The sequence below is a fragment of the Aulonocara sp. 'chitande type north' Nkhata Bay genome, linkage group LG12, assembly GCF_057382095.1.
Source record: "Aulonocara sp. 'chitande type north' Nkhata Bay isolate Kocher_YH1m ecotype deep benthic linkage group LG12, A_spYH_male_GT1.1, whole genome shotgun sequence".
NCBI classification, from domain to species: domain Eukaryota; kingdom Metazoa; phylum Chordata; class Actinopteri; order Cichliformes; family Cichlidae; genus Aulonocara; species Aulonocara sp. 'chitande type north' Nkhata Bay.
In genome coordinates, this window is record NC_141355.1 from 21,430,750 (window position 1) to 21,450,440 (window position 19,691).

General features: G+C 40.9%; 1 protein-coding gene across 2 annotated transcripts; it reads right to left on the reverse strand.

Moving 5' to 3' along the window:
• Window positions 1–3,475: 3,475 nt before the first annotated feature.
• On the reverse strand, window positions 3,476–18,566 carry trpv4 (transient receptor potential cation channel, subfamily V, member 4). 2 transcript variants are annotated; one of them, XM_086314254.1, is made up of 17 exons: window positions 18,334–18,566; window positions 15,383–15,463; window positions 14,202–14,650; window positions 13,452–13,627; window positions 12,661–12,813; window positions 12,057–12,197; window positions 10,329–10,627; window positions 10,061–10,240; window positions 9,687–9,845; window positions 8,940–9,032; window positions 8,728–8,801; window positions 8,199–8,364; window positions 8,047–8,113; window positions 7,532–7,836; window positions 5,285–5,412; window positions 5,070–5,191; window positions 3,476–4,965 (listed from the first exon to the last, which is right to left on the reverse strand). In XM_086314254.1, the coding sequence occupies exons 2-17, from the start codon at window positions 15,389–15,391 to the stop codon at window positions 4,865–4,867; spliced, it is 2,622 nt and encodes an 873-aa protein (XP_086170380.1). In that variant the 5' UTR covers window positions 15,392–15,463; window positions 18,334–18,566; the 3' UTR covers window positions 3,476–4,864. The 2 variants fall into 2 exon arrangements, with proteins under 2 accessions (XP_086170380.1, XP_086170379.1); XM_086314253.1 differs by lacking the exon at window positions 18,334–18,566 and having other exon boundaries at window positions 15,383–15,490.
• Between the last annotated feature and the right edge of the window lie 1,125 nt (window positions 18,567–19,691).

Here is a 19,691-nt window from a genome sequence, read left to right on the forward strand (position 1 = left end):
AAAATAACCACTGAAAAATTCCCTCCAGTTAAAACACCAAAAACCATTTACACTTGTTTTTTTCACTATATTTAACTCCATCGCTTATATTATATAACAGTCTAATATCAACTCATCTATAGGAATTGTGTGTTGAGAATTTTCCAGCACTCGAAGTAACTCAGCATACACTTAATCTAAATGTTGAACAACACAGGTACCTTCAACACCTCAATATTGACACTTTTCTTCTCTTTTCTCTCCTCACTGCCAGCCTTTCCACCCACCTAAAACATCAGATAAGTCGTAGACTGATGAGCCAGCTGCCTCCACCAGAGCGTGTGGTAGTGGGAGACTGCACACTGATTTCATACACGCTCGCTCAGATAGAAAAAGAGCTCCGTGGAGCAGAAATGCTTCTCTTATTAGCAAAACTCATTCACCTGCACGCCACATTGAGTCCCTGGCAATTTCACAATAAATCATGAGAGATGCCTGTGGAGGCCGGGCAGCCGGCTGAAACTCTGCCATGGCCATGCCCTCGCCTGTCAGTTTAGACACTCTGAATCATTTCGGGTTCAGCGGCCTCGTTTCATCTTAGATGAACTGAAAGGTCATCTCACACGCCGCCTAACCAGTATGTTCCTGGCTCCTCCTCTTCATCGCCCGGTGCGTCAAGTGATTGCTCGCTACGTTTAGAAGCACCCCACTGCGGTGAAATATTTCACTGGGGATCATGGAAGGAATTATTTCGAAAAGACAATTAGCACTGGCTGAATACAGCAGAAAATGTGCTCCTGGAGTTATCTCTCAGGTCTGAGCCTGACATAATCTTCCCTTGTAGAGCGTCATTCAGTAACGATTTATCATCTCTTTTGCAATGAAAGTTGGAGAAATGATTAGTGGGAGTGTCACCAATATGAGCTTTCTTCTCTGTGCTGGTCTGCTGGACCTCAGGCAGACAATTAATGTTGTACTTTAAGTCATCAGACAGTCTGGGCTGTTGTTTGGTGATGAAAGAATGAGCTGGCCCAAGTCCAGTTCAGTATCCACTCATCAGCCTGAACACCTCAAAGCTTAACTGGCCAGACAATAGCGGAACAATTTGTTCTGCCAGTATCTAAGGTGGTTAGTTCACTTTAAACTTTGCTGAGACTGGCAACTTTTCCTTTTGTGTGGTTACTAAATGAAGGGCAGTTACGACATGATCCTTCTTGGCTGTCACTTGGTTTGTTGAGACACATTTGTGGCAGCAAGCATGCACATGCTGCAAGAGAGTGAGCCATTTTGTTAACAGTTCACACTTCCTGTGTAAGTGTGCGGTTCTAGAGTTGCTGACAGTGACACTCGCAGGACCGAGTCCTGCCCTACTTAACAGGCTACAGAGAGGAGGGAAGGCCAAGTTGTCAGCAGCGCTAGGTGCTCACTGCTTAGATAAACCTGGAGGATTAGTGGCCCAGTTAAAGTTGGGGCAAAGAGGATTAGCCTCTTCTCTGAGGTGGCGAGAGATTCCCTGTGTCCTTCAGCGCTGCTGGCCTCAGTGAGCGAGGAGAGAGAGGAGAAGGACAAGAGGTGTCCAGTCAGGCTTTGGTTATCATTAGTGAGAATTGCCGTTCCAGCTCCTCTTTAAATAGGGAAAGGTGAGGTGTAACGATGAAATGTGAAAGGCAATGAACCAGTCCATAAATTGTTGCCAGCTTGTGCTTTCATTAGGAAGGCAAAAGCCCATAATCACTGGCCAGGTGTTTCCAAGGGCATCAATAAGACCTGAGGTCCAGTGGGAAAATATATTTCATTGGCGAACCGCATTCTGTTCACTTTACCATATGTTTTTATAACAGTTAGCCCTCACAATTGATTATTTACAGCTATAATTAAAATATACTATATATAGATGCCCTAGAGTCACAACGGTAGACATGGCTAACACTCTGTCAACTGGAATCTCAACTTGCAACAGCGGTAGAGGAATTTAGAGCTCTGCAGCCATCAGCAGGCCAGAGAAGGAACTGCAAGTGATGCAGATGAGGATTGCAGAGGTCAGGAATACTGCATGAGTTTATGAAAATTAAGGTTCATTTTGACTTTTGTATACATTTTATGTAATTTTAAAACACTGTAGATAATGCAGATCTTAGATTGTAGAATTGTATTTTTTTCATGGAAAGAAAGGGAATATTCTTTATAACTATTATGATAATAGCCTAACTACATATGCTCACTGGCCACTTTGTTAGGCACATATGTTCAATTGCTTATTAATGCAAATCAGTCAGTCACCTCCCGGCACCTCACTGCATTTAGACATGCAGACATGGTCAGGATGACCCGCTGAAGTTCAAACTGAGCATCTGAATGGGGAAGAAAGGTGCTTTAAGTGACTTTGAACATTGCATGGTTGTTGGTACCAGACGGGCTGGTCTGAGTATTTCAGAAACTGCTGATTCACCGGGATTAACCCACACAACCGTCTCTGGAGTTTAGAGAGAATGGAAAGAGAAAAAAGAAAATATCCACTGAGTGGCAGTTCTTTGGGTGAAAATGCCTTTTTGAAGTCAGAGATCAGAGGAGGCCAAACTGCTTCCTGCTGATAGCAAGGCAACACTATCTCAAATAACCACTCATTACAACCAAGCTATGCAGAATACCATCTCTGAATGTGCAACACGTCAAACCTTGACGCAGATGGGCTACAGCAGCAAAAGACCGCATTCTGTGCCACTCCTGTCAGCTTAAGAACAGGAAACCAAGGCTACAATTTGCACAGGCTCACCAAATTTGGACAAAAGAAGATTGCAAAAACAGATGAGTCTGAATTTATGCAGCAACCTTTGAATAGTAGGATAAGAGTTTACCATAAACAGCATGAACACGTGGCTCCATCCTGCCTTGTATCAATGGTTCATGCTGATGCTGGTGATGTAATGGGGTGGGGATATATTCTTGGCATGCTTTGAACTCCTTATCATTGTTCAAACCTCACAATTTACCTTGGTATTGTTGCTGACCATCTGTATCCCTCTATGACCAAAGTGTACCCATCTTCTAATGGTTGCTTCCGGCGAGATAACGCACCATGTCATGAAGTTCAAATCATTTCAAACTGGTTTCTTGAGGATTATAATGAGCTCACTATGCTACTGACTGCCTCCACAGTCACCAGATCTCAATCTAATAGAGAACCTTTGGGAGATTTGCATCATGGATGTGCGGCTGGCAAATCTGCAGCAGCTGTGTGATGCTATCATATCAACATGGACCAAAATCTCTGAAGATTACCTTGTTGAAACTGCGCATTAAAAATTAAGGCAGTTCTGAAGACATAAGAGGTCCAATCAGGTACTGGCAAGGTGTAACTAATAAAGTGGCTGGGGACTATTATTAAATGCAAACTAAACAACAGAAGTCATAAACTGATAGCAATTATTGGCACAGAAGAAAAGGAATCCTTTCAGCATTTCCTCAGATGGATTAAACCACATTAGACCGTCGTCTCACTCACTGTGGTCTAATGTCAGGTTTTATTTACCTTTGGGAGTAAAATAGCAACATGGATTTTTAATCATTCAAAACCTAACTGGAAAGTATTTTCTGTAGAAAAAGCACCCAAAAGACAAACAACATATAAAACACAGTCAGTGTTTACTGTTCTGTGCAGCAACGTACAAACAGTATAAAAATGAACAGTCATAGATTGGAAATGTAAACATAATGTGACTTTTAACAGTAATGAATAAGTGAAAATGAAATGTACAGCCCATCAGCTGTTGTGTAATGCAGTAACACAAACAAGCAGTGTTTTTAAAAACAAGCTATATAGGGCAAGGAGCCAATTGCAATGAAAACACTGCAGCAAATAAGGGGAAGTACATAATGGAGGGACTGAGAGTTGATTATGCAAATACCCCAGCTGCAAAAGAACACGGAAGGCTATTGTCTTCCATTTGCATACTTGCTTGACAACTATAACCTGCTCATCATGCCCACCATGTTCAGAATAATGTCTCTGTATACGTGTAATAATGTAAATAGTGTTTCAGTCCAAATGACGGCTGTGTCTGCCTAAGCTGGAATTCCTAGCCTGAGATTGTCAAAGTTTGGAAACTATTTAATTAATATCATATAAAAATGGAAAGAAATAGACTTTCTATAATAGATGTGTCCTCTTTGCAGACACTGCTCCCCTACACTTTAGAAAATGAACATTTAAATCAGCATGTGGAGCGTAATTAAGAACACACGGGGGAGGACTTTGCAAAACACAGTAAGAAAATTAAAAGTGAAAAAGTTCTATTCTATAAGTCTATAAATATTTATTGATATGTTTTCATAAAGAAGTATCTCTTATTGTAAATATAGGTGCAAAGTTTTATTACTATCACAAAAAATGCAATAATATTGTAATTATGCTTCTGCTAGCCTGCTACGATTGTGTTTTCGAAAGTATACGGCACTGTAAATGCTGAAATATTCTCGCTTTCTTATATCCCTGAGTATTCTGACACTGATGTCTGAAAAGTGGAGGTACAGTACATTTTTTTTGAGATTTTCCATTCTTATGTGACAAGTACAAAACAAATTACAGCTCCCTGCTTACAAAACACATTTTTTGTTATCCTTTTTTGGTCTCAGGGTTAGTTTCTAACAGCATTTAATGTCTTTAACTCGGCAATTCTTTATCCAGTGTCTCTGCATGTCGTCTGTCCTGTTACACAGAGTGTGCTGCTTTTATATTCGCGACAGCTTTTCTGAACAAAAGGCACAGGAGACGCGTGCAAATTAGTACACTTATTGGCCAAATCGTTCCCTGCAGAGTGATTTCACTGATGCTGATGGCTTTCTGCTGTCTCCTCATCACAAGGACAGCACTCATCATCTGCGGGAATCAGTGCCTGGGTGACAGCGGCTCCATCTCCACCGCGAGATCATGAGACTGAGAGCCTTTGCTCAACTCCACCGCCCGCGGGACCACTGTGGACCAGCGATCTAAGGCCGATAACAAGGAAGATTAAATGAATGTGTGGTCCAGATGAGTGTACATTGTATCTGTCTTTTTATTTAACCACGAGAATGCAACGAGAATCTCTCACCTCTCCTCAAAGCTCTAACGCCCTGCTGCAACCCGTTGGCTTGGATGGTATCACTCTTTCCCGGATCCTCGTTAATTATCGCCAGGTTCTGATTCCAGTGACACCAGTTAACCTCGTCCACCCTGATTACATAAAAGGACCCCATTAGCAATGAGATTTCTTAGTTGTAGCGCCGGCGCTGTTGAGTGGCACAGATTACGAATCAGACAGATCACCTGAAACACCAGCGCCGATCAGATGTGCCATCATAGTTCTTCCCCACCGTCACCATCTCTCCAACTCGAAAAGACTTGCGAAGACAGACCGGGAACGAGCGCTCGATGTCCAAGATAGTCGTTGCCCACTGGGAGTACAAATTATGAAAAATATTTGAAGTAAACAGAAACTATCATAACAAAGCAGATTTTGAAATTCAGCAGTAAAGCTGTAACCACAAGGGCAGCTTAATTACTGGTGGATGTAAATTAGGAAAATATAACACAACATTTTGTCAGTGCTCGTTTACAGTTAAATACTCACAGATTTGGAGCACTTTGCCACCAAAAATAACAACATGAACTGATCTCATAAGTTTTAAAGTAAAGGTAAAATTATAGCCTAAAAAAAGTACATTTGGGATCCCAGAAATGGGTCTTCTATCACTGTTAATTGTTCTTAAATGCTGGATTTACTTGTAGTAGATGCTGTCTGTTATTATTATCAATATTATTATTATTTGCTGCTTTTTGAGTTATATTTGTATTGACATATTGTGTCTAACCAGGGACAAGGTCTGCAAACTAGCGAACTCCTGCATCAGCTGCATTTTTGTTTAAAGCAATGTTAATATCTATTGTCCCTGTTTTATGTATAAATAAATATCAAGAAGTTCTTGATAGTTTGCCATAAAAAATTTGTACATGTTATTATCATTATGGCTAGAGAATAAATCTTTGGCAACTATATGCTTCACAAACTGAAGATTTCCACAGGATGAACTGCAGCCTGATCTCACTGACACGTTTGAGGGATGCTGCAGCCCTCTTAATCACAACATAGTCATATTCTGAACTCTGTCATCTATTTGACTCCACCAGTGTATGCCCATGCTACCGTGTCGTTTTATCCGTTTGTGCTGTTGGCATACTGATATGTTTAATCACAACGAGGAAAGTAACCAAATACGGGTGGCAGGTGTTCATACACTAAACATGGGTCATTTTAGGCCGTTGTTAGGTGGTTGTTATGCATGTATAATTCAACTTCTCTGGATATGAATGAGACGTTACTGTGTGAATTTAATATGATTCAGTGCTTTCATCAAGTGTTGTAGGTACATTAAAGCCAAAAAACAGGTGTGAGCTTGTTGCTAGGTGGTTGCCAAGTAAAGTGATGGTGTAATAATATACACCATTTTCTGGATTTAAATATGACATTAGTTTGGTGAAATGAAAAATGATACAATGGTCATATAAGGTGTTATAGGTGCCTAAATGCTAAAACAGGTTATTTTATCATCATCATCATCTTTATTTATAAAGCACTTTAAAAACAACCACAGCTGACACAAAGTGCTGTACTAAATTACTAAATAATACAATTACATTAGATAAAAATAAAAGCCAAATTAAAGAAGAAAAAAGGTAAAATAATTAACTAGTTAGTTAATAAACGGTTTAATTTAAAAAAACAAAACAAAAAAAAAAACAACTAAGTCTCACTACGGTCAAAAGCCAAAGAATAAAAAATGGGTTTTAAGACATGTTTTAAAAGTGGACAGTGAAGGGGCCGCTCTAATGTGCAAGGGCAAGTTTTTCCATAATTTAGGAGCAACAATAGAAAAGGCTCTGAGCTTCCTCCTGGATCTCAGTACTTTGTTACGTGTTCTCTTTTACAAGTTCCTGTTATGAGTTGTGCTGCGGGATTTTGAACCAGCTGCAGACGTGAGAGCAACGACTGACTGACCCCCACATAAAGTGAGCTACAGTAGTCCAAACAGAAAGAAATTAAAAAAAAACGGGGGAAATGAAAGCATTTTAGTCTGTTGCTAGGCAGATACTGGGCAACATGATGCTGTGCTAATAGCTGAGTTAGATAAGAACCTTCAGGGGCCTAAGATGCACCTGTGCTCAAGTCTGGTTGATCATGTAGGAGGAGCGGGCAGACAAAATAAAAAGAAGAAAGACACAGACAGAGGTGCTTTGTATTACAGTAAGTTATGGTTCTATAATTTTAAATAATCATCATGCTCTTTAAAATAAAACTTGTCAGTAGACACTGAGACCACAAATGTGTTAGGAAAGTCAAAAATCCAGAGTGCAGGAAGTTTATTTTCTCATTGGCTTCTATGTAATCAAACTCGTTTATGCTAGCAGAAGCGTCGCCCCCTGCTGGCAGTTATAAGGCTTTCATTTCTTTTCCATTTAAATTATATGTTTAAATGAGCCTCGTTTTTCGTCGGCTTCCACAAACAACTGACTCACCTGAAGCTTCCAGATTTTTTTGCTCTCCTTGGAGACCTGACCCACTGTCTCCCCCATCAAAGCGATCAACATGTTGAGTAGCAGCACGAAGGTGAGAATGATGTAAGTAACTAACAGGATGAGAAAGACGACTGGATCCTGTGCACTGTAGATCATGTCCAGGTCTCCCATCCCAATGGTGAGCTTGAAGAGGTCCAGAAGGAAAGTGCTGAAAGTGTTATTGTCCCTGCATGCAGGGTAGGTTGTTTGGTCGGTTGGGCAACTACCGTTACACACTGGGCACACTGTCAGCAGAGATACCAAGGCTGTGGGATGGAAACAAAAGGCAGGTTGGCTAAGAGTCTGTGAGCACTTACATGAACATTAACCTGAGAGGCAAGTTCTACCAGTCTGATTATTATAAATATGATGCTACAGCCAGCAGAATGTGTGATTATCATAAGGATTGAAAGCAGTTACTAAAAGTGTGACGATTGTATAATTTTTTTCAAGGTGCTGTTGTCCCGGTAGCTTACCTGATGCAAAACCGATCATGAAGAGCACATACACCAGCAGAAACCTGAAAAGGTCCTTGATAAGAATCTAAGAAGAAAACAAATGTTAAGACACACACAAGCCTTTGGATGTCTTGCATTTTTTAATTAGCTGTCCATTTTCACAGTCTAACCTTTTGTATCATGATGCTGTAGGTGCCCGTGAGCTTCAGGCCCCTGGTGAAGTAAAGTGTGTTCATCCAGCCCAGGGCGAGTGCAAACACCATGACAGAGACGTAGGCCTTAATGCCAGACAGGTAGAGAGCAGCTGTGACTATGATCAGTACAGAGTAGATGAAGCTAGAGAGGACAGAGAATAACTTTGTCAGTAAACCAGTATCACTGGTGAATTGTGTAATACTGAAGTAGGGATGATGGCAGGAAGATACGACTGCTGGCATTTGGCATTTTAACAGAATGTATACATCACGGCTAATGATCTAAATCAACACAGTTCAGAGAGGATGCTCGACATCCTCTGCTCTGTGTTTGGATCATGGGTTTAATTAAAGATTTAAAATATAAAACATGCCAGCGAGGAGGCTGACAAATTAATTAGATGACTCAATTAAAAGGATGCGAAATTTGCCTCGGGTAAAAGCCAGCAAATGATATAGCGGAGGTGAGGATCAGAGCCTGTGAGTACAGAGGATGGAGACTTACTACAGCAGTTGAAAGGATCCATCAATAAATAAAGACTTCACCCCAGGGCACTTTTTCAGGAAGAGGTCCTTAATCTGCAAAAAGAAAAAAAAAGTGAGAGAAACATTTCCACAGTGACAACAACACTGCTGAACAGGCTGAAAGAGACTGGGAGAAAGCATCAACCAAGCGATGGTCAGAATATAACAAGAGGTCGGAGGGCACACACTAACATTTGTGAGGAAGAAGAAGATTCCTGATGCCAGTGTGACAATCTCCCCGGCCATCCGCCAGTAGTCAGACGATGTGGTACGTGGGTATGGAGGCTGGAAGGAAGAACATCTGAACATCTTAGCAAAACACACAAGAAAAGCATCATATGCAGAATGTTTATAAGGAAAAAAGTGACTATGACCAAAAATTAAAGGATTAGTTTATCTTTTTGGAGGCCTATGTGGCTTCACTTCCTCGCTGAGAGTTGGATGAGAAGATTGCTATCAATCTTATATCTATCAGAATAAACCCCAAGCCTGCAGCTCTTATCTTAGTTTAGTATTAGCATGTAATCCCCCGTAAGATTTCAATTTGTCACATTTTACTCTGGAGTTTCACATTTCAAAGTTTGGATAGAGGTATGCTCACTGTTTCCCTCCTGCTTATGCTAAATAAAGATAACTGTCAGCTGCCTGTAGCTTAATATTTATTGTAAAGATATGAGAATGCCATCAATCTCCTTATCTGCCTCTTGGCAGGGAAGCAGATCCCCCGCACCCCCAAAAAAGTAAATATTCTTATAATGTAGAGCACTGAACTCCTGTTAGTGCAGAACTGAGCAAATATGGGACATAAAATTGCTGCTATAGCAGAGGATACATTGTATTTTATACATGAGACAGAACATAAAATTAAATCCCTGCAATGATAAATGAAAATATTCAAGTGGTGTCTTGAAAAGTCATTTTCAGTCATTTCACACCTACCTTTCCATCTGTTGGTTGGTAATAAGCCACCAGGGTGAATATGATCATGGTGATGAGGTAGGAGAACACACTGATGTAAAAAGTGACAGCAGCAAACCTTTTCCATTTGGCCCTCAACAGCTCATTGATGGGCTCCACTGCCAGCATCTCATGGCGGTTCTGACAACAGAGGACCAAAAACATGATGCTAATAGATGTGATGAAAACATAAAAACATAAATAAATCCTGATATTTGTATATGTATACAATGTGCCAGGTTTCCCGTGTATTTTTTATGCTTAGTTTAGATGTTTTAATAATCAAACGGTGGGCTCAAAAACCTTAATTTCAAGTTTTGAAAGAAAAAAACTAAGAAAATACTGTCTTTGTTTACCTCATTGTGACTGGTGTAGACAAGGATTTCCAGCACAGATGGCTCCTCGCCACATGTATCCAGTGAAGAGAGATCATAGAGGGAGGAGTACACTGGACCATAGGCCCAGTCCTTAAACTTACGGGACAGATGACGAACTTCCTCGTCTTTGATCTCACGTCGGATAATGTGTTGAAAAATCTGGAGGAACATGAACAAGGTGGCCTAAGCATCTTTGATCTGGACTTTCTATAATAAGTGAAAATGATGCTTAAAACATTTTATCTACCCCTATCTTGCCCAATCTGGCAGCCATCATGAGAGGCGACATGCCATCATTGTTCGGCACTGTCTCCAGGTTGCAGTCTGGGTAAAGCTTGGCAGTCTTGATTAGCAGCAGGTCGTACATCTTTGTGAGGAAACGCGTGTTGTCCTTGGTGTTGTCTGCAATGTGCACCAGCGCGTGCAGCACCGTGTTTCCACGTGAATCCTGGCGTCGCAGGTCAGCTTTCTTGTGTGGATTCTCCGTCAGGTAGTGCACTATGTCAGGCTGGTTCGTGCAGGCAGCCAGAGAGAGAGGCAGCTCACCTGGGCAAACAGACAGAGAGTGTGTGTGTGTTCACTTAATTCTGAAATCACAGGAGATTATTAGGAAAGCTGCATTTCAGATTAAAAATAAGCAAACCAACAGGAGGGTTAATTAGGAACTGTAGCTGGTGTCTGTATGTCCCTGCAAAGCATACAAAACATGGATCAAAGATCTGACTTAAATCCCCCCTATGAAAACAGCACAATTAGCAGTTGTTTGAGGGAGGGGCGCAATGGGGCCAGAGTGCCAAAAGCAGCTGCTGAAAATGAGCCGTTGCCATGGGTGACAGATTACTTTGTCACCCCGCATAGAAACGCTCCTCTTCATGGATTTGCACGGGTGCATGCAGAGTGTTAGCGTGAGTCTAAATCCCATTAGCCATCAGCCCTGCCAGGTTCCTGTACACCTCACTGCAAAGCTCCGCAGCAAATTACTCACACTGTGCCCGGACACGCTGGGATTTGGGAATGACAGCCATGCTAAGTGCAAATAGAAATCATCCCCTGTTTGATGAGTAAGGAGTGTGATGCTCGATTGTGACCATACAGACAATTTTTAAATTTGGTTTGGGTAAAAAATACAATAAAATTTTTAAATAAAAGTAAAAATAGAGCCCATAATGTAGCAAATCTACTTGTCTTTTGACGTTTTAGGAGAAAAACAATGTGCATCATTTATATTGTTCGATTGCAATTAAAAATGATAACATGTATATAAAGACATTTTTTTCTGGGTACTTCACACAGCTGATGTCAAACCTGTTATATGCTGTCCCTTAGTAAAATCTGAACATTACCCAGCAGAGGGCAGTGTTGGGTTTACTTTACCGGCTCTGATGTAGTTCCCCTACTGCTGTTAGCAGGTCAATGAGGTGCTTTGCACCAGCAGAGGATGTTTACATTTCTCAAATGCAGGACACAGACACCTTTCACTGGATGCAGTCCTTGAACAGCTGACATAAGGTTCGTCTTTTCATGTGTTTTCAGAGCGTGACTAATGAAAGCTCCTCAATATGTCAAAAAAATCTGGGTAGAGGTAAAGGTGGAGCTCACCGCTGGACCACAGCAGTACCCTGAGTGTATTGGCTCTGCCAAAATGTCACTTCATTTCTCCATGGAAACAGCTGTTTATTTGCCAGAAAAATACTCCATGCGTTAACTACTTGATCTTGGCAGCTCCTGCGTTGCGCTGATGTGAATTCTGCATTGTAAAAAAGCTGAATAACCGCTTATGAGCAAAGCAGTGAGAGTGGAAATTGAAAATGTGACCGGTGAAGTCATACAAACCTCAAACAAACCTCCCAATTATATAAAGATTATATGCATTTCCAGGACTCTGTATGTGTGGCTGACTGGGACTGGGAATAGGTGCGCTAAAAGTAGAAAAACAGAAGCACATAAGTTTTTATGTGCTTACAAAGGTCTTTACCAAAGTAGAAGTAACCACCCTCGTCTTTGGGCTGGAAGAAGCGTCCCCTCGCCTGGGCATGAACGTCAGCTCCCTTTTCCACCAGCAGCTTCACATACTGCTTACAGCGTCGTTCGATGGCAATGTGGAGCGCTGTCTGGCCTGAGAACGCCACCGAACCCAGCAGAAGAAATATTACGTTATGTCATACCACTGCTTTGTGTTAATTAAATCAATGTGGAGTAAGGGTTGGGTTTGTGGACAGGTTTTCAGGAGCTCAAAGTTTTAGTAACTGTCTTCTACAATATTTCCCAAAAGTGCAAAAAGGAGTAAAAGCTCAGAGGTTACACTGAGTGACCTAACAACTCATTTTTTGTCACAAGGTGCTACTGTCTCACAGCTAACAGTGTAAGGAGTGAAAGCCAAACAAATGGTGTCTGGACAATTCAGGGTTCCAAGACATTGCAAACATATTAACTATAAACACATTTTCCCCTGCCAGCTGTAACTCAGGGCAAGAAGAAGGGACAGCAGCCCTATATACTAACCGCAAAATTCACATTAATTTAAAGCACAAATGCATTTTCTGCAACTGCATGTGGTCGTTTTGGGATTATTTTCATACCTCTGTAGTAGACGTCCCTGAAGGGCGTATTTATGAACTCTCTGAGACTCCCATTCTTCTCTGCTATGTCCACCAGCACTGGGATGGTGTTGTTCTGACGGCCATAAAGGTTCATCAAAGCTTTTGGCAGACATGTCTTACCTGTGTATGGCTCTGGTAGAAAGAAAAAAGTTTACCAGAAAGAAAAAGAAAAGACTTTAATCCAGACATATTTTGTTTAGAAAGGGATTTTATTTCTTTATTTAATCTAATCTAAGTGTGATACAAAAGCTTCCAATACCCCTTTAGGCCTCCAGCATCCAAGGCTACCCCAATCCTATCAGATGTGCTGTAGTACACCCCAGAACATGTACACGATAAATTAGCCCAAGTTTTGGGAAATAAATCAGTATTTGGGATTTACAGTAACAGGCTGTTAAAGACAGGGGTCAAACAAGCCCTTTTAAACAAGCTATTATGAGATTCTGAGCCTAAAAATAAAGCACTATTTAAACTCTCTCACAGAGGCCACAGTTTGCTGTGATTTCTCTGTGCTGCCTGACATAAAGCTCCTCAGACACACACAGGAAGCTTTGCACTGGGTCACACAAAGACTCTAACGTCATTCCACCTTTTCCTCTTAATATTGTCAGAGTCAAAACCAGATAGAGACAGGGAGAGGCGAGGAAGTGCAAAAGGTCAAAGGAGCCGGAGGACAAAGCTGAGCGCAGAGCTGACAAAACTTAAAAAACCCCAAAAAACATTAGAAAGAGTAGGAAACAAATATGAATCAACTGCATCTTAAAACGTACCTCTGAATTCCTCATCGGTTAACCTCTTGTTGTTACTTTGCAGGTACTGCAACAGGCCCTCGAGTTCCGCGGGGTCTCCACGTGACACACAGTCGAAGAGAAGCCAGCGGTTGAATACTTTCACGACTTTTGGAGGATCAGAGCTCTGGCTCTCGTCACAGGATGCCTCTGTTTTACTGAGATGACACAGAAACAGGATTTACGTTGCGTTACATGTTCCAACTGAACTGATGATCCAACAAGAGCAGGAACTCCCTGTGAACCAGTGAATTTTTAATATTTCACTGATAGAACATTAAGATTTTTTTTTTTACTTACAAACTATATAAGCAATCAAACAGCCTTCACTGCTCCAATAAATAGACCTCTGTGCGTATGGGGCAGGTAGGGCAGCCAGGAACAGACAGCAGCCTTAATATTACCTCAGCGGCTGCAGGGGAAACAACAACATGCTCTCTGTTGGCTTTTAGGGACTGTGCTTCACACACAGTGCGTCTCTATGTGTTCAAACTGCACCACTTCATGTGGCACACCTCTGTCTGCAGAGTGGCCAATGTGGGAGGATTTTGTTTTTAATGACAAAACTTTTCCAAACTAGCCCTTTTGTCCACGGATAAAAATCCAGTATATTTTAACGACAGAAAGGTAAACGCCTAAGGCGAGATGTTTGAATCATTTGAATCATTTTCCATGTTTCCTGGAAGCACACAAATGTTGCAGTTTGAGAACAGCTTAGATCTTTTCTCTCACCCTCTTGGGAGCTTCTTTCTGCGTCTCTTCTGGTTGCTTGAGCTTCCGTAGGTGCCATAGTCAAAGAGTGAGTCCATGGGTGCTTTCTTGGGAGCAGGAACCACATTTGACTCATATATGGTGGATTCCAGGAGGTCCATCGGGTTGGATATGCCCTTCTTGAAAGCACCGTGGAACTTCATCCGTAGGTACTGTCTGCTGTCTGCGGGGTGGCCCGGCTGGGCCGGCTCCAGAATTGACTCCTGACTCGAGTCCTGAGTTGCTGGGGATCCATCCTGGCTCTCGAACAGGTGTGAGAGCTCAGATAAAGGGAAGGCTCCATCACCCTCAGGCTGAGCAGCCTCACTGTCTCCCAAATCCACCGAGAGAGTGTCTCTGGTTGGTTCAGAGCTGATGGTGTTGGCCTTGGGCAAGGCAAGGTGCCGCCTTTTGAAGATAGCAGATCGCCCCTGGAATACAAATGATAAAAATATTGTGAGGAAGCAGCAGGTTCTTTAAATGTCACAAAGGTCTTGTTTAAAACAAAAAGATAAATATTAAATCTGTTTATTTATGTAGAAAAATAACTTTTTCTAATATATTAATAAAGAAAGTCCCAGCTAGAATATTTGATAAGGATCTTTGGTCATTTCATTATTACTATTATTTTATTTCAAGCTCTTGCTTACTATTACAAGAGAGAGAGCTGAGCTGTATTTAATTATAGTGGACCTGACCATTTTCTGAGGTCACATTAGGAAGGAGGATATAAGACACAAGCACAGTCTCCAGTGGTCACCATCGCAAAGCTGCTTGCTGAAGGGTAAAAGCCTTAGAAAGGCGTCAGTGACTCCCATTTATATGCTGTCTGTATGAAATGGTATTAGACATGCAATTTTAAAAAACAAGTTGGTAAAAATCCCAAGATACTGATCAATACATTAAAAAAAAAACCCAGATTAAATACTTTATATGGCATTTGCTGTGCAGGGTTAAATTAAACTGTAATATGCCAGTTTTATTTAACGCTGCACAGCAGTGCTTTTAACATTAGACAATATGATGAGCAAACTGCACTCAGCAACACATTATTCTGACTAAAGAGAAGATGTATTAACACTGCAATTACCACAGTGGCACTTGAAATCCACATTTAAAGCGTAAAGTAGATTTAACATCATGCATTTAGGAGTGCTCTGTACCTCATTCATCCCTTTTATCACAATGATGTGCCAAATTCCTCTTCGGGGGGAAACTGGAAATGATGCTGAAGCATGTGGGCGCTGTGCAGAGCAAAGAAAAGTAAGCATCAAGTGAAACAGTGGCACAAGAGCACAGACGAAACATCGGTATGTCCCTAGTGATACAACAAGAGTGTCTGTGTTTAGAGGAGGAATGTATGGAAAACTTTAAAAAAGGAGCAATGCCAACATCAGTACGAGTCTTGACTCCCATTGGTCGGTTGAGCGTGTTTTCTCTAGAAGGCAGAATCACACCACCTTCCTGTTTAACACGGGACATTTAGTAAATGAATGCTCTGAATGTTTTCCTATTACAGATGCGTATACAGTTGTGGTCAAAAGTTTACATACACTTGTAAAGAATATTAAATAATGGATCTACTGAGTGTCCCGTTATTTCCAAAACTCTGATTTTTCTCTGATAGAGTGATTGGAACAGATACTTCTTTGTCACAAAAAACATTCATGAAGTTTGGTTCTTTAATGACTTTATTATGGGTTAACAGAAAAAAGTGATCACATCTGCTGGGTCAAAAATATACATACAGCAACATGAATTAGCAATTTTGATGACTTAGAAAGTTGTCAGTGAACTGAGCTTCATAGCGTGGCCTCTTAACTTCTTGTGAGTGATTATGAGTGACTACAGCTGGTGACTTCTCTTAGACAGGTTAAATAGGGCTCATTGGATACAAACGCCCACAAATGCTACAATGGGAAAGTCAAAGGAGCTCAGCATGGATCTGAAAAAGTGAATTATTGACTTGAACAAGTCAGGAAATTCACTTGGGGCCATTTCAAAGCAGCTGCATGTCCCAAGAGCAACAGTGCAAACAATTGTTTGTAAGTATAAAGTGCATGGCACTGTTTCATCACTGCCAAGATCAGGAAGAGAACGCAAGCTATCACCTGCTGCTGAGAGAAAATTGGTCAGGAGGATGAAGAGTCAACCAAGAATCACCAAAAAGCAGATCTGCCAAGAATTAGAAGCTGCTGGAACACAGGTGTCATTGTCCACAGTTAAACGTGTTTTGCATCTCCATGGACTGAGAGGCTGCCGTGCAAGAAGGAAGCCCTTGCTCCATAAGTGGCACCTTAAGGCTCGACTGAAGTTTGCTGCTGATCACATGGACAAAGATAAGACCTTCTGGAGGAAAGTTCTGTGGTCAGACGAAAGAAAAATCGAGCTTTTTGGCCACAATGCTCAGCGATATGTTTGGAGGAGAAAAGGTGAGGCCTTTGACCCCAAGAACACCATGCCTACAATCAAGCATGGTGGTGGGAGTATTATGCTGTGGGGCTGTTTTGCTGCCAATGGAACTGGTGATTTACAGAGAGTAAATGGGACAATGAAGAAGGAGGATTACCTTCACATTCTTCAACATAACCTAAAATCATCAGCATGAAGGTTGGGTCTTGGGCGCAGTTGGGTGTTCCAACAGGACAATGACCCCAAACACACATCAAAAGTGGTAAAGGAATGGCTAAATCAGGCTAGAATAAGGGTTTTAGAATGGCCTTCTCAAAGTCCTGACTTAAACCCCATTGAAAACGTGGACAATGCTGAAGAAACAAGTCCATGTCAGAAAGCCATCAAATTTAACTGAACTGCACCAATTCTGTCAAGAGGAGTGGTCAAAGATTCAACCAGAAGCTTGTGGATAGCTACCAAAAGCGCCTAATTGAAGTGAAAATGGCTAAGGGACATGTAACCAAATATTAGCACTGCTGTATGTATATTTTTGACCCAGCAGATGTGATCACGTTTTTCTGTTAACCCATAATAGGGTCATTAAAGAACCAAACTTCATGAATGTTTTTTGTGACAAAGAAGTATCTCTTCCAATCACTCTATCAGAGAAAAATCAGAGTTTTAGAAATAATGGGACACTCGGTAGAGCCATTATATTATATTCTTTACAAGTGTATGTAAACTTTTGACCACAACTGTATTATAGTATCTCTATGCAAAACACATGCACACACACAGTACAGCTGCAGCATACTCTCACACTTTGTGCAGCATGGACTTTAAAAAAAAAAAAAAACAGGTCTTTATGAATTTGCTCAAGACAGCCAACCAATCTAAGCCAAACTCTGCTGTAAAAGAAGCAATACAAACAAGAAACCTGGGGTCCCACTGAAGCAGGAGAAATGACTCACAGCCCCTTTTGACACACTGGATTATCATGCCTTTACACCTCAGTGGGCATTTGATGGTAAAAAGACAGGCATAACAAAAGGCTGCCCCTGATTATTAGAAGACTGAAACACGAAGAGCAAAGACTGCTTTACTAAGGGTTTAGTGATAGGATGGGATCATAAAACATCAAGTTGATCCAAGGCTCATATCATCCATTAATGGGGTCGAGAAGTAGAAATTCATTTTTAAAAGTTTCTCAGTGTGAGTGACACTGAGGGTCCCCTCAGGGATGTGGGATTTCCTGCTTTGCCAGAGCTAACGTGACATTATCCAGAGCCACAGAGCGTGACGACTGTGCCAAACGAGCGCAGGAAAGAAGAGCAAGCAAAAGAACAAGATTAGAATTATGATTTTGAGTAAGTCGTTAGTTGAAATACATTTTAAGAGTTCGAAAGATAATAGCGTAAAAAATACAAACATCTCTTTTATATTTATTCATAAGTGAGAAAATAAAAGAACACGGGAAAATATTTTTATATTTTTAAAAGCACAAAAACGACGTTAAAAATAAATTATGATGAAAACTAATAAGAAGAATAATGAACATACAAATTCATATCACTTTTTCTATACTAAGGTATTATTATAAAAAAAAAAGTTTGTGCGCAACTCTCATTAATTATTCAGCTAACACAGATACAGTAAAATATATATATTTTTTAATTTCTTTAGCAGAAGAAGCCGTTAAAGAGTATGGCATATTCCTTACCTTCCTCTAACCAGTAAATCCAGTTTTCATTTTCTTAGAAATGTTTACAGCCTGCTCCGTAACTTTATCCCATAGAACGTTTGGACGTGTTTTCTCTGATCTACTGTGCGCTCCTTGAATGCATCTTCTGCTTTAATGCAACTCCAGGCACCCAGATGAAAGTGAATTACCTAAAACAGTTGCCCTAAAGTCTCACAGAACAACGGCCGCTTTCACAAACTTTGGGTGGGACAAAGTGACCACATCCTTGCCTCAAAGCAGGAGCCAACACGGAAGTTTTGAGGTGAAGTACCACGTGTGGCCGCCAGGTGTTGACTCCAATGCCGCTCGAGGCTGACTTCACTGAAGTCTCCGGATTTTTCCTGGAATTACAAAGACACCTGAGCACAATTTACATGCCATTACAAGCCACTATGGTGCACCAGGAATTTTCTCCTCTTCTTGTACCGCCATAAACAACAGTTCCGAGCTGACGTTATCTGTTTCCTTGTTTGTTTGTTTTATGTCTACAGTACCTCTCATTCTGTCATATCAACATTACTGTGCAAAAGTCAGGAGTCATTCTTTATATTTTGGTTACAGTGAGCAAAAATATAAAGAATGGAGCCAGAATTCATGTCATTTTTTAAAAGTAGTTTTGAGCAATAGTTCTCCAGGCTTTCTGAAAGTTTTTTTAAAAAAATTCTTTGGACATTGGATGCTTTTTGAGTCCAGTCCTTGCACCATATCATTTTCACAGGTACAGTATGCTTTTTGTTTGTTAAGCCACCTAACACTGACCTATGACCCTTCCATGCATAAAAAGACACCTAACTCAAGGGATCAACCAGTGTTTTGTTTGACAGCTTAGGAAAGAAACTATTTTAAATTCTATCTTTAGTCTCTTTGTTAATAGCAGCCTGTCACAAAACATATAATTTGTGCTGATTTACTCAGCTGAATCTATTGAAAATGTCAAGATAACACAGTTTGACAGGCACAAAATAGTATTTTTGCATTAACAAGGTGGTCTCAGTGAAAGGGTGGCTGTCAAGAAACCATTCTTATGGAAGGGAAAGAGAGAGAAAAAGGCTAAGGTATGCCAAATCATACAAGAACTGGACTGGGTAGGACTTATGGAGTACTGAATTTCAATGTGAAATTTTTGGTTCAAATCATCGTTGTCAGAATGTACAGAGGAGGTCAGGGGAGAGAGGTGCAACAGTGTCTACACCCATCTGTAAAACACAGAAAAACTTGGTGCGTTTCAGGCCGGGATGTTGTAATCTTGTCAAAACTGATGAATTATGAAAGCAAAAAAGTGCAGTCAGACTTTGATCCACCCTGCAAAACCATCTGGAAAGCATCTGATTGGCAAC

Bases quoted from the DNA above. Each gene is read 5' to 3' on its own strand.
- trpv4 (XM_086314253.1), bottom strand. From the start codon at position 15,490: ATGCTTACTTTTCTTTGCTCTGCACAGCGCCCACATGCTTCAGCATCA. The intron at 10,241-10,328 runs GTAGATAAAATG...ATGTTCCTCCAG, and splicing joins CCAGATTGGGCAAGATAGGG to ATTTTTCAACACATTATCCG. The intron at 8,802-8,939 runs GTTAGTGTGTGC...TTCTTTTTGCAG, and splicing joins TCTTCTTCTTCCTCACAAAT to ATTAAGGACCTCTTCCTGAA.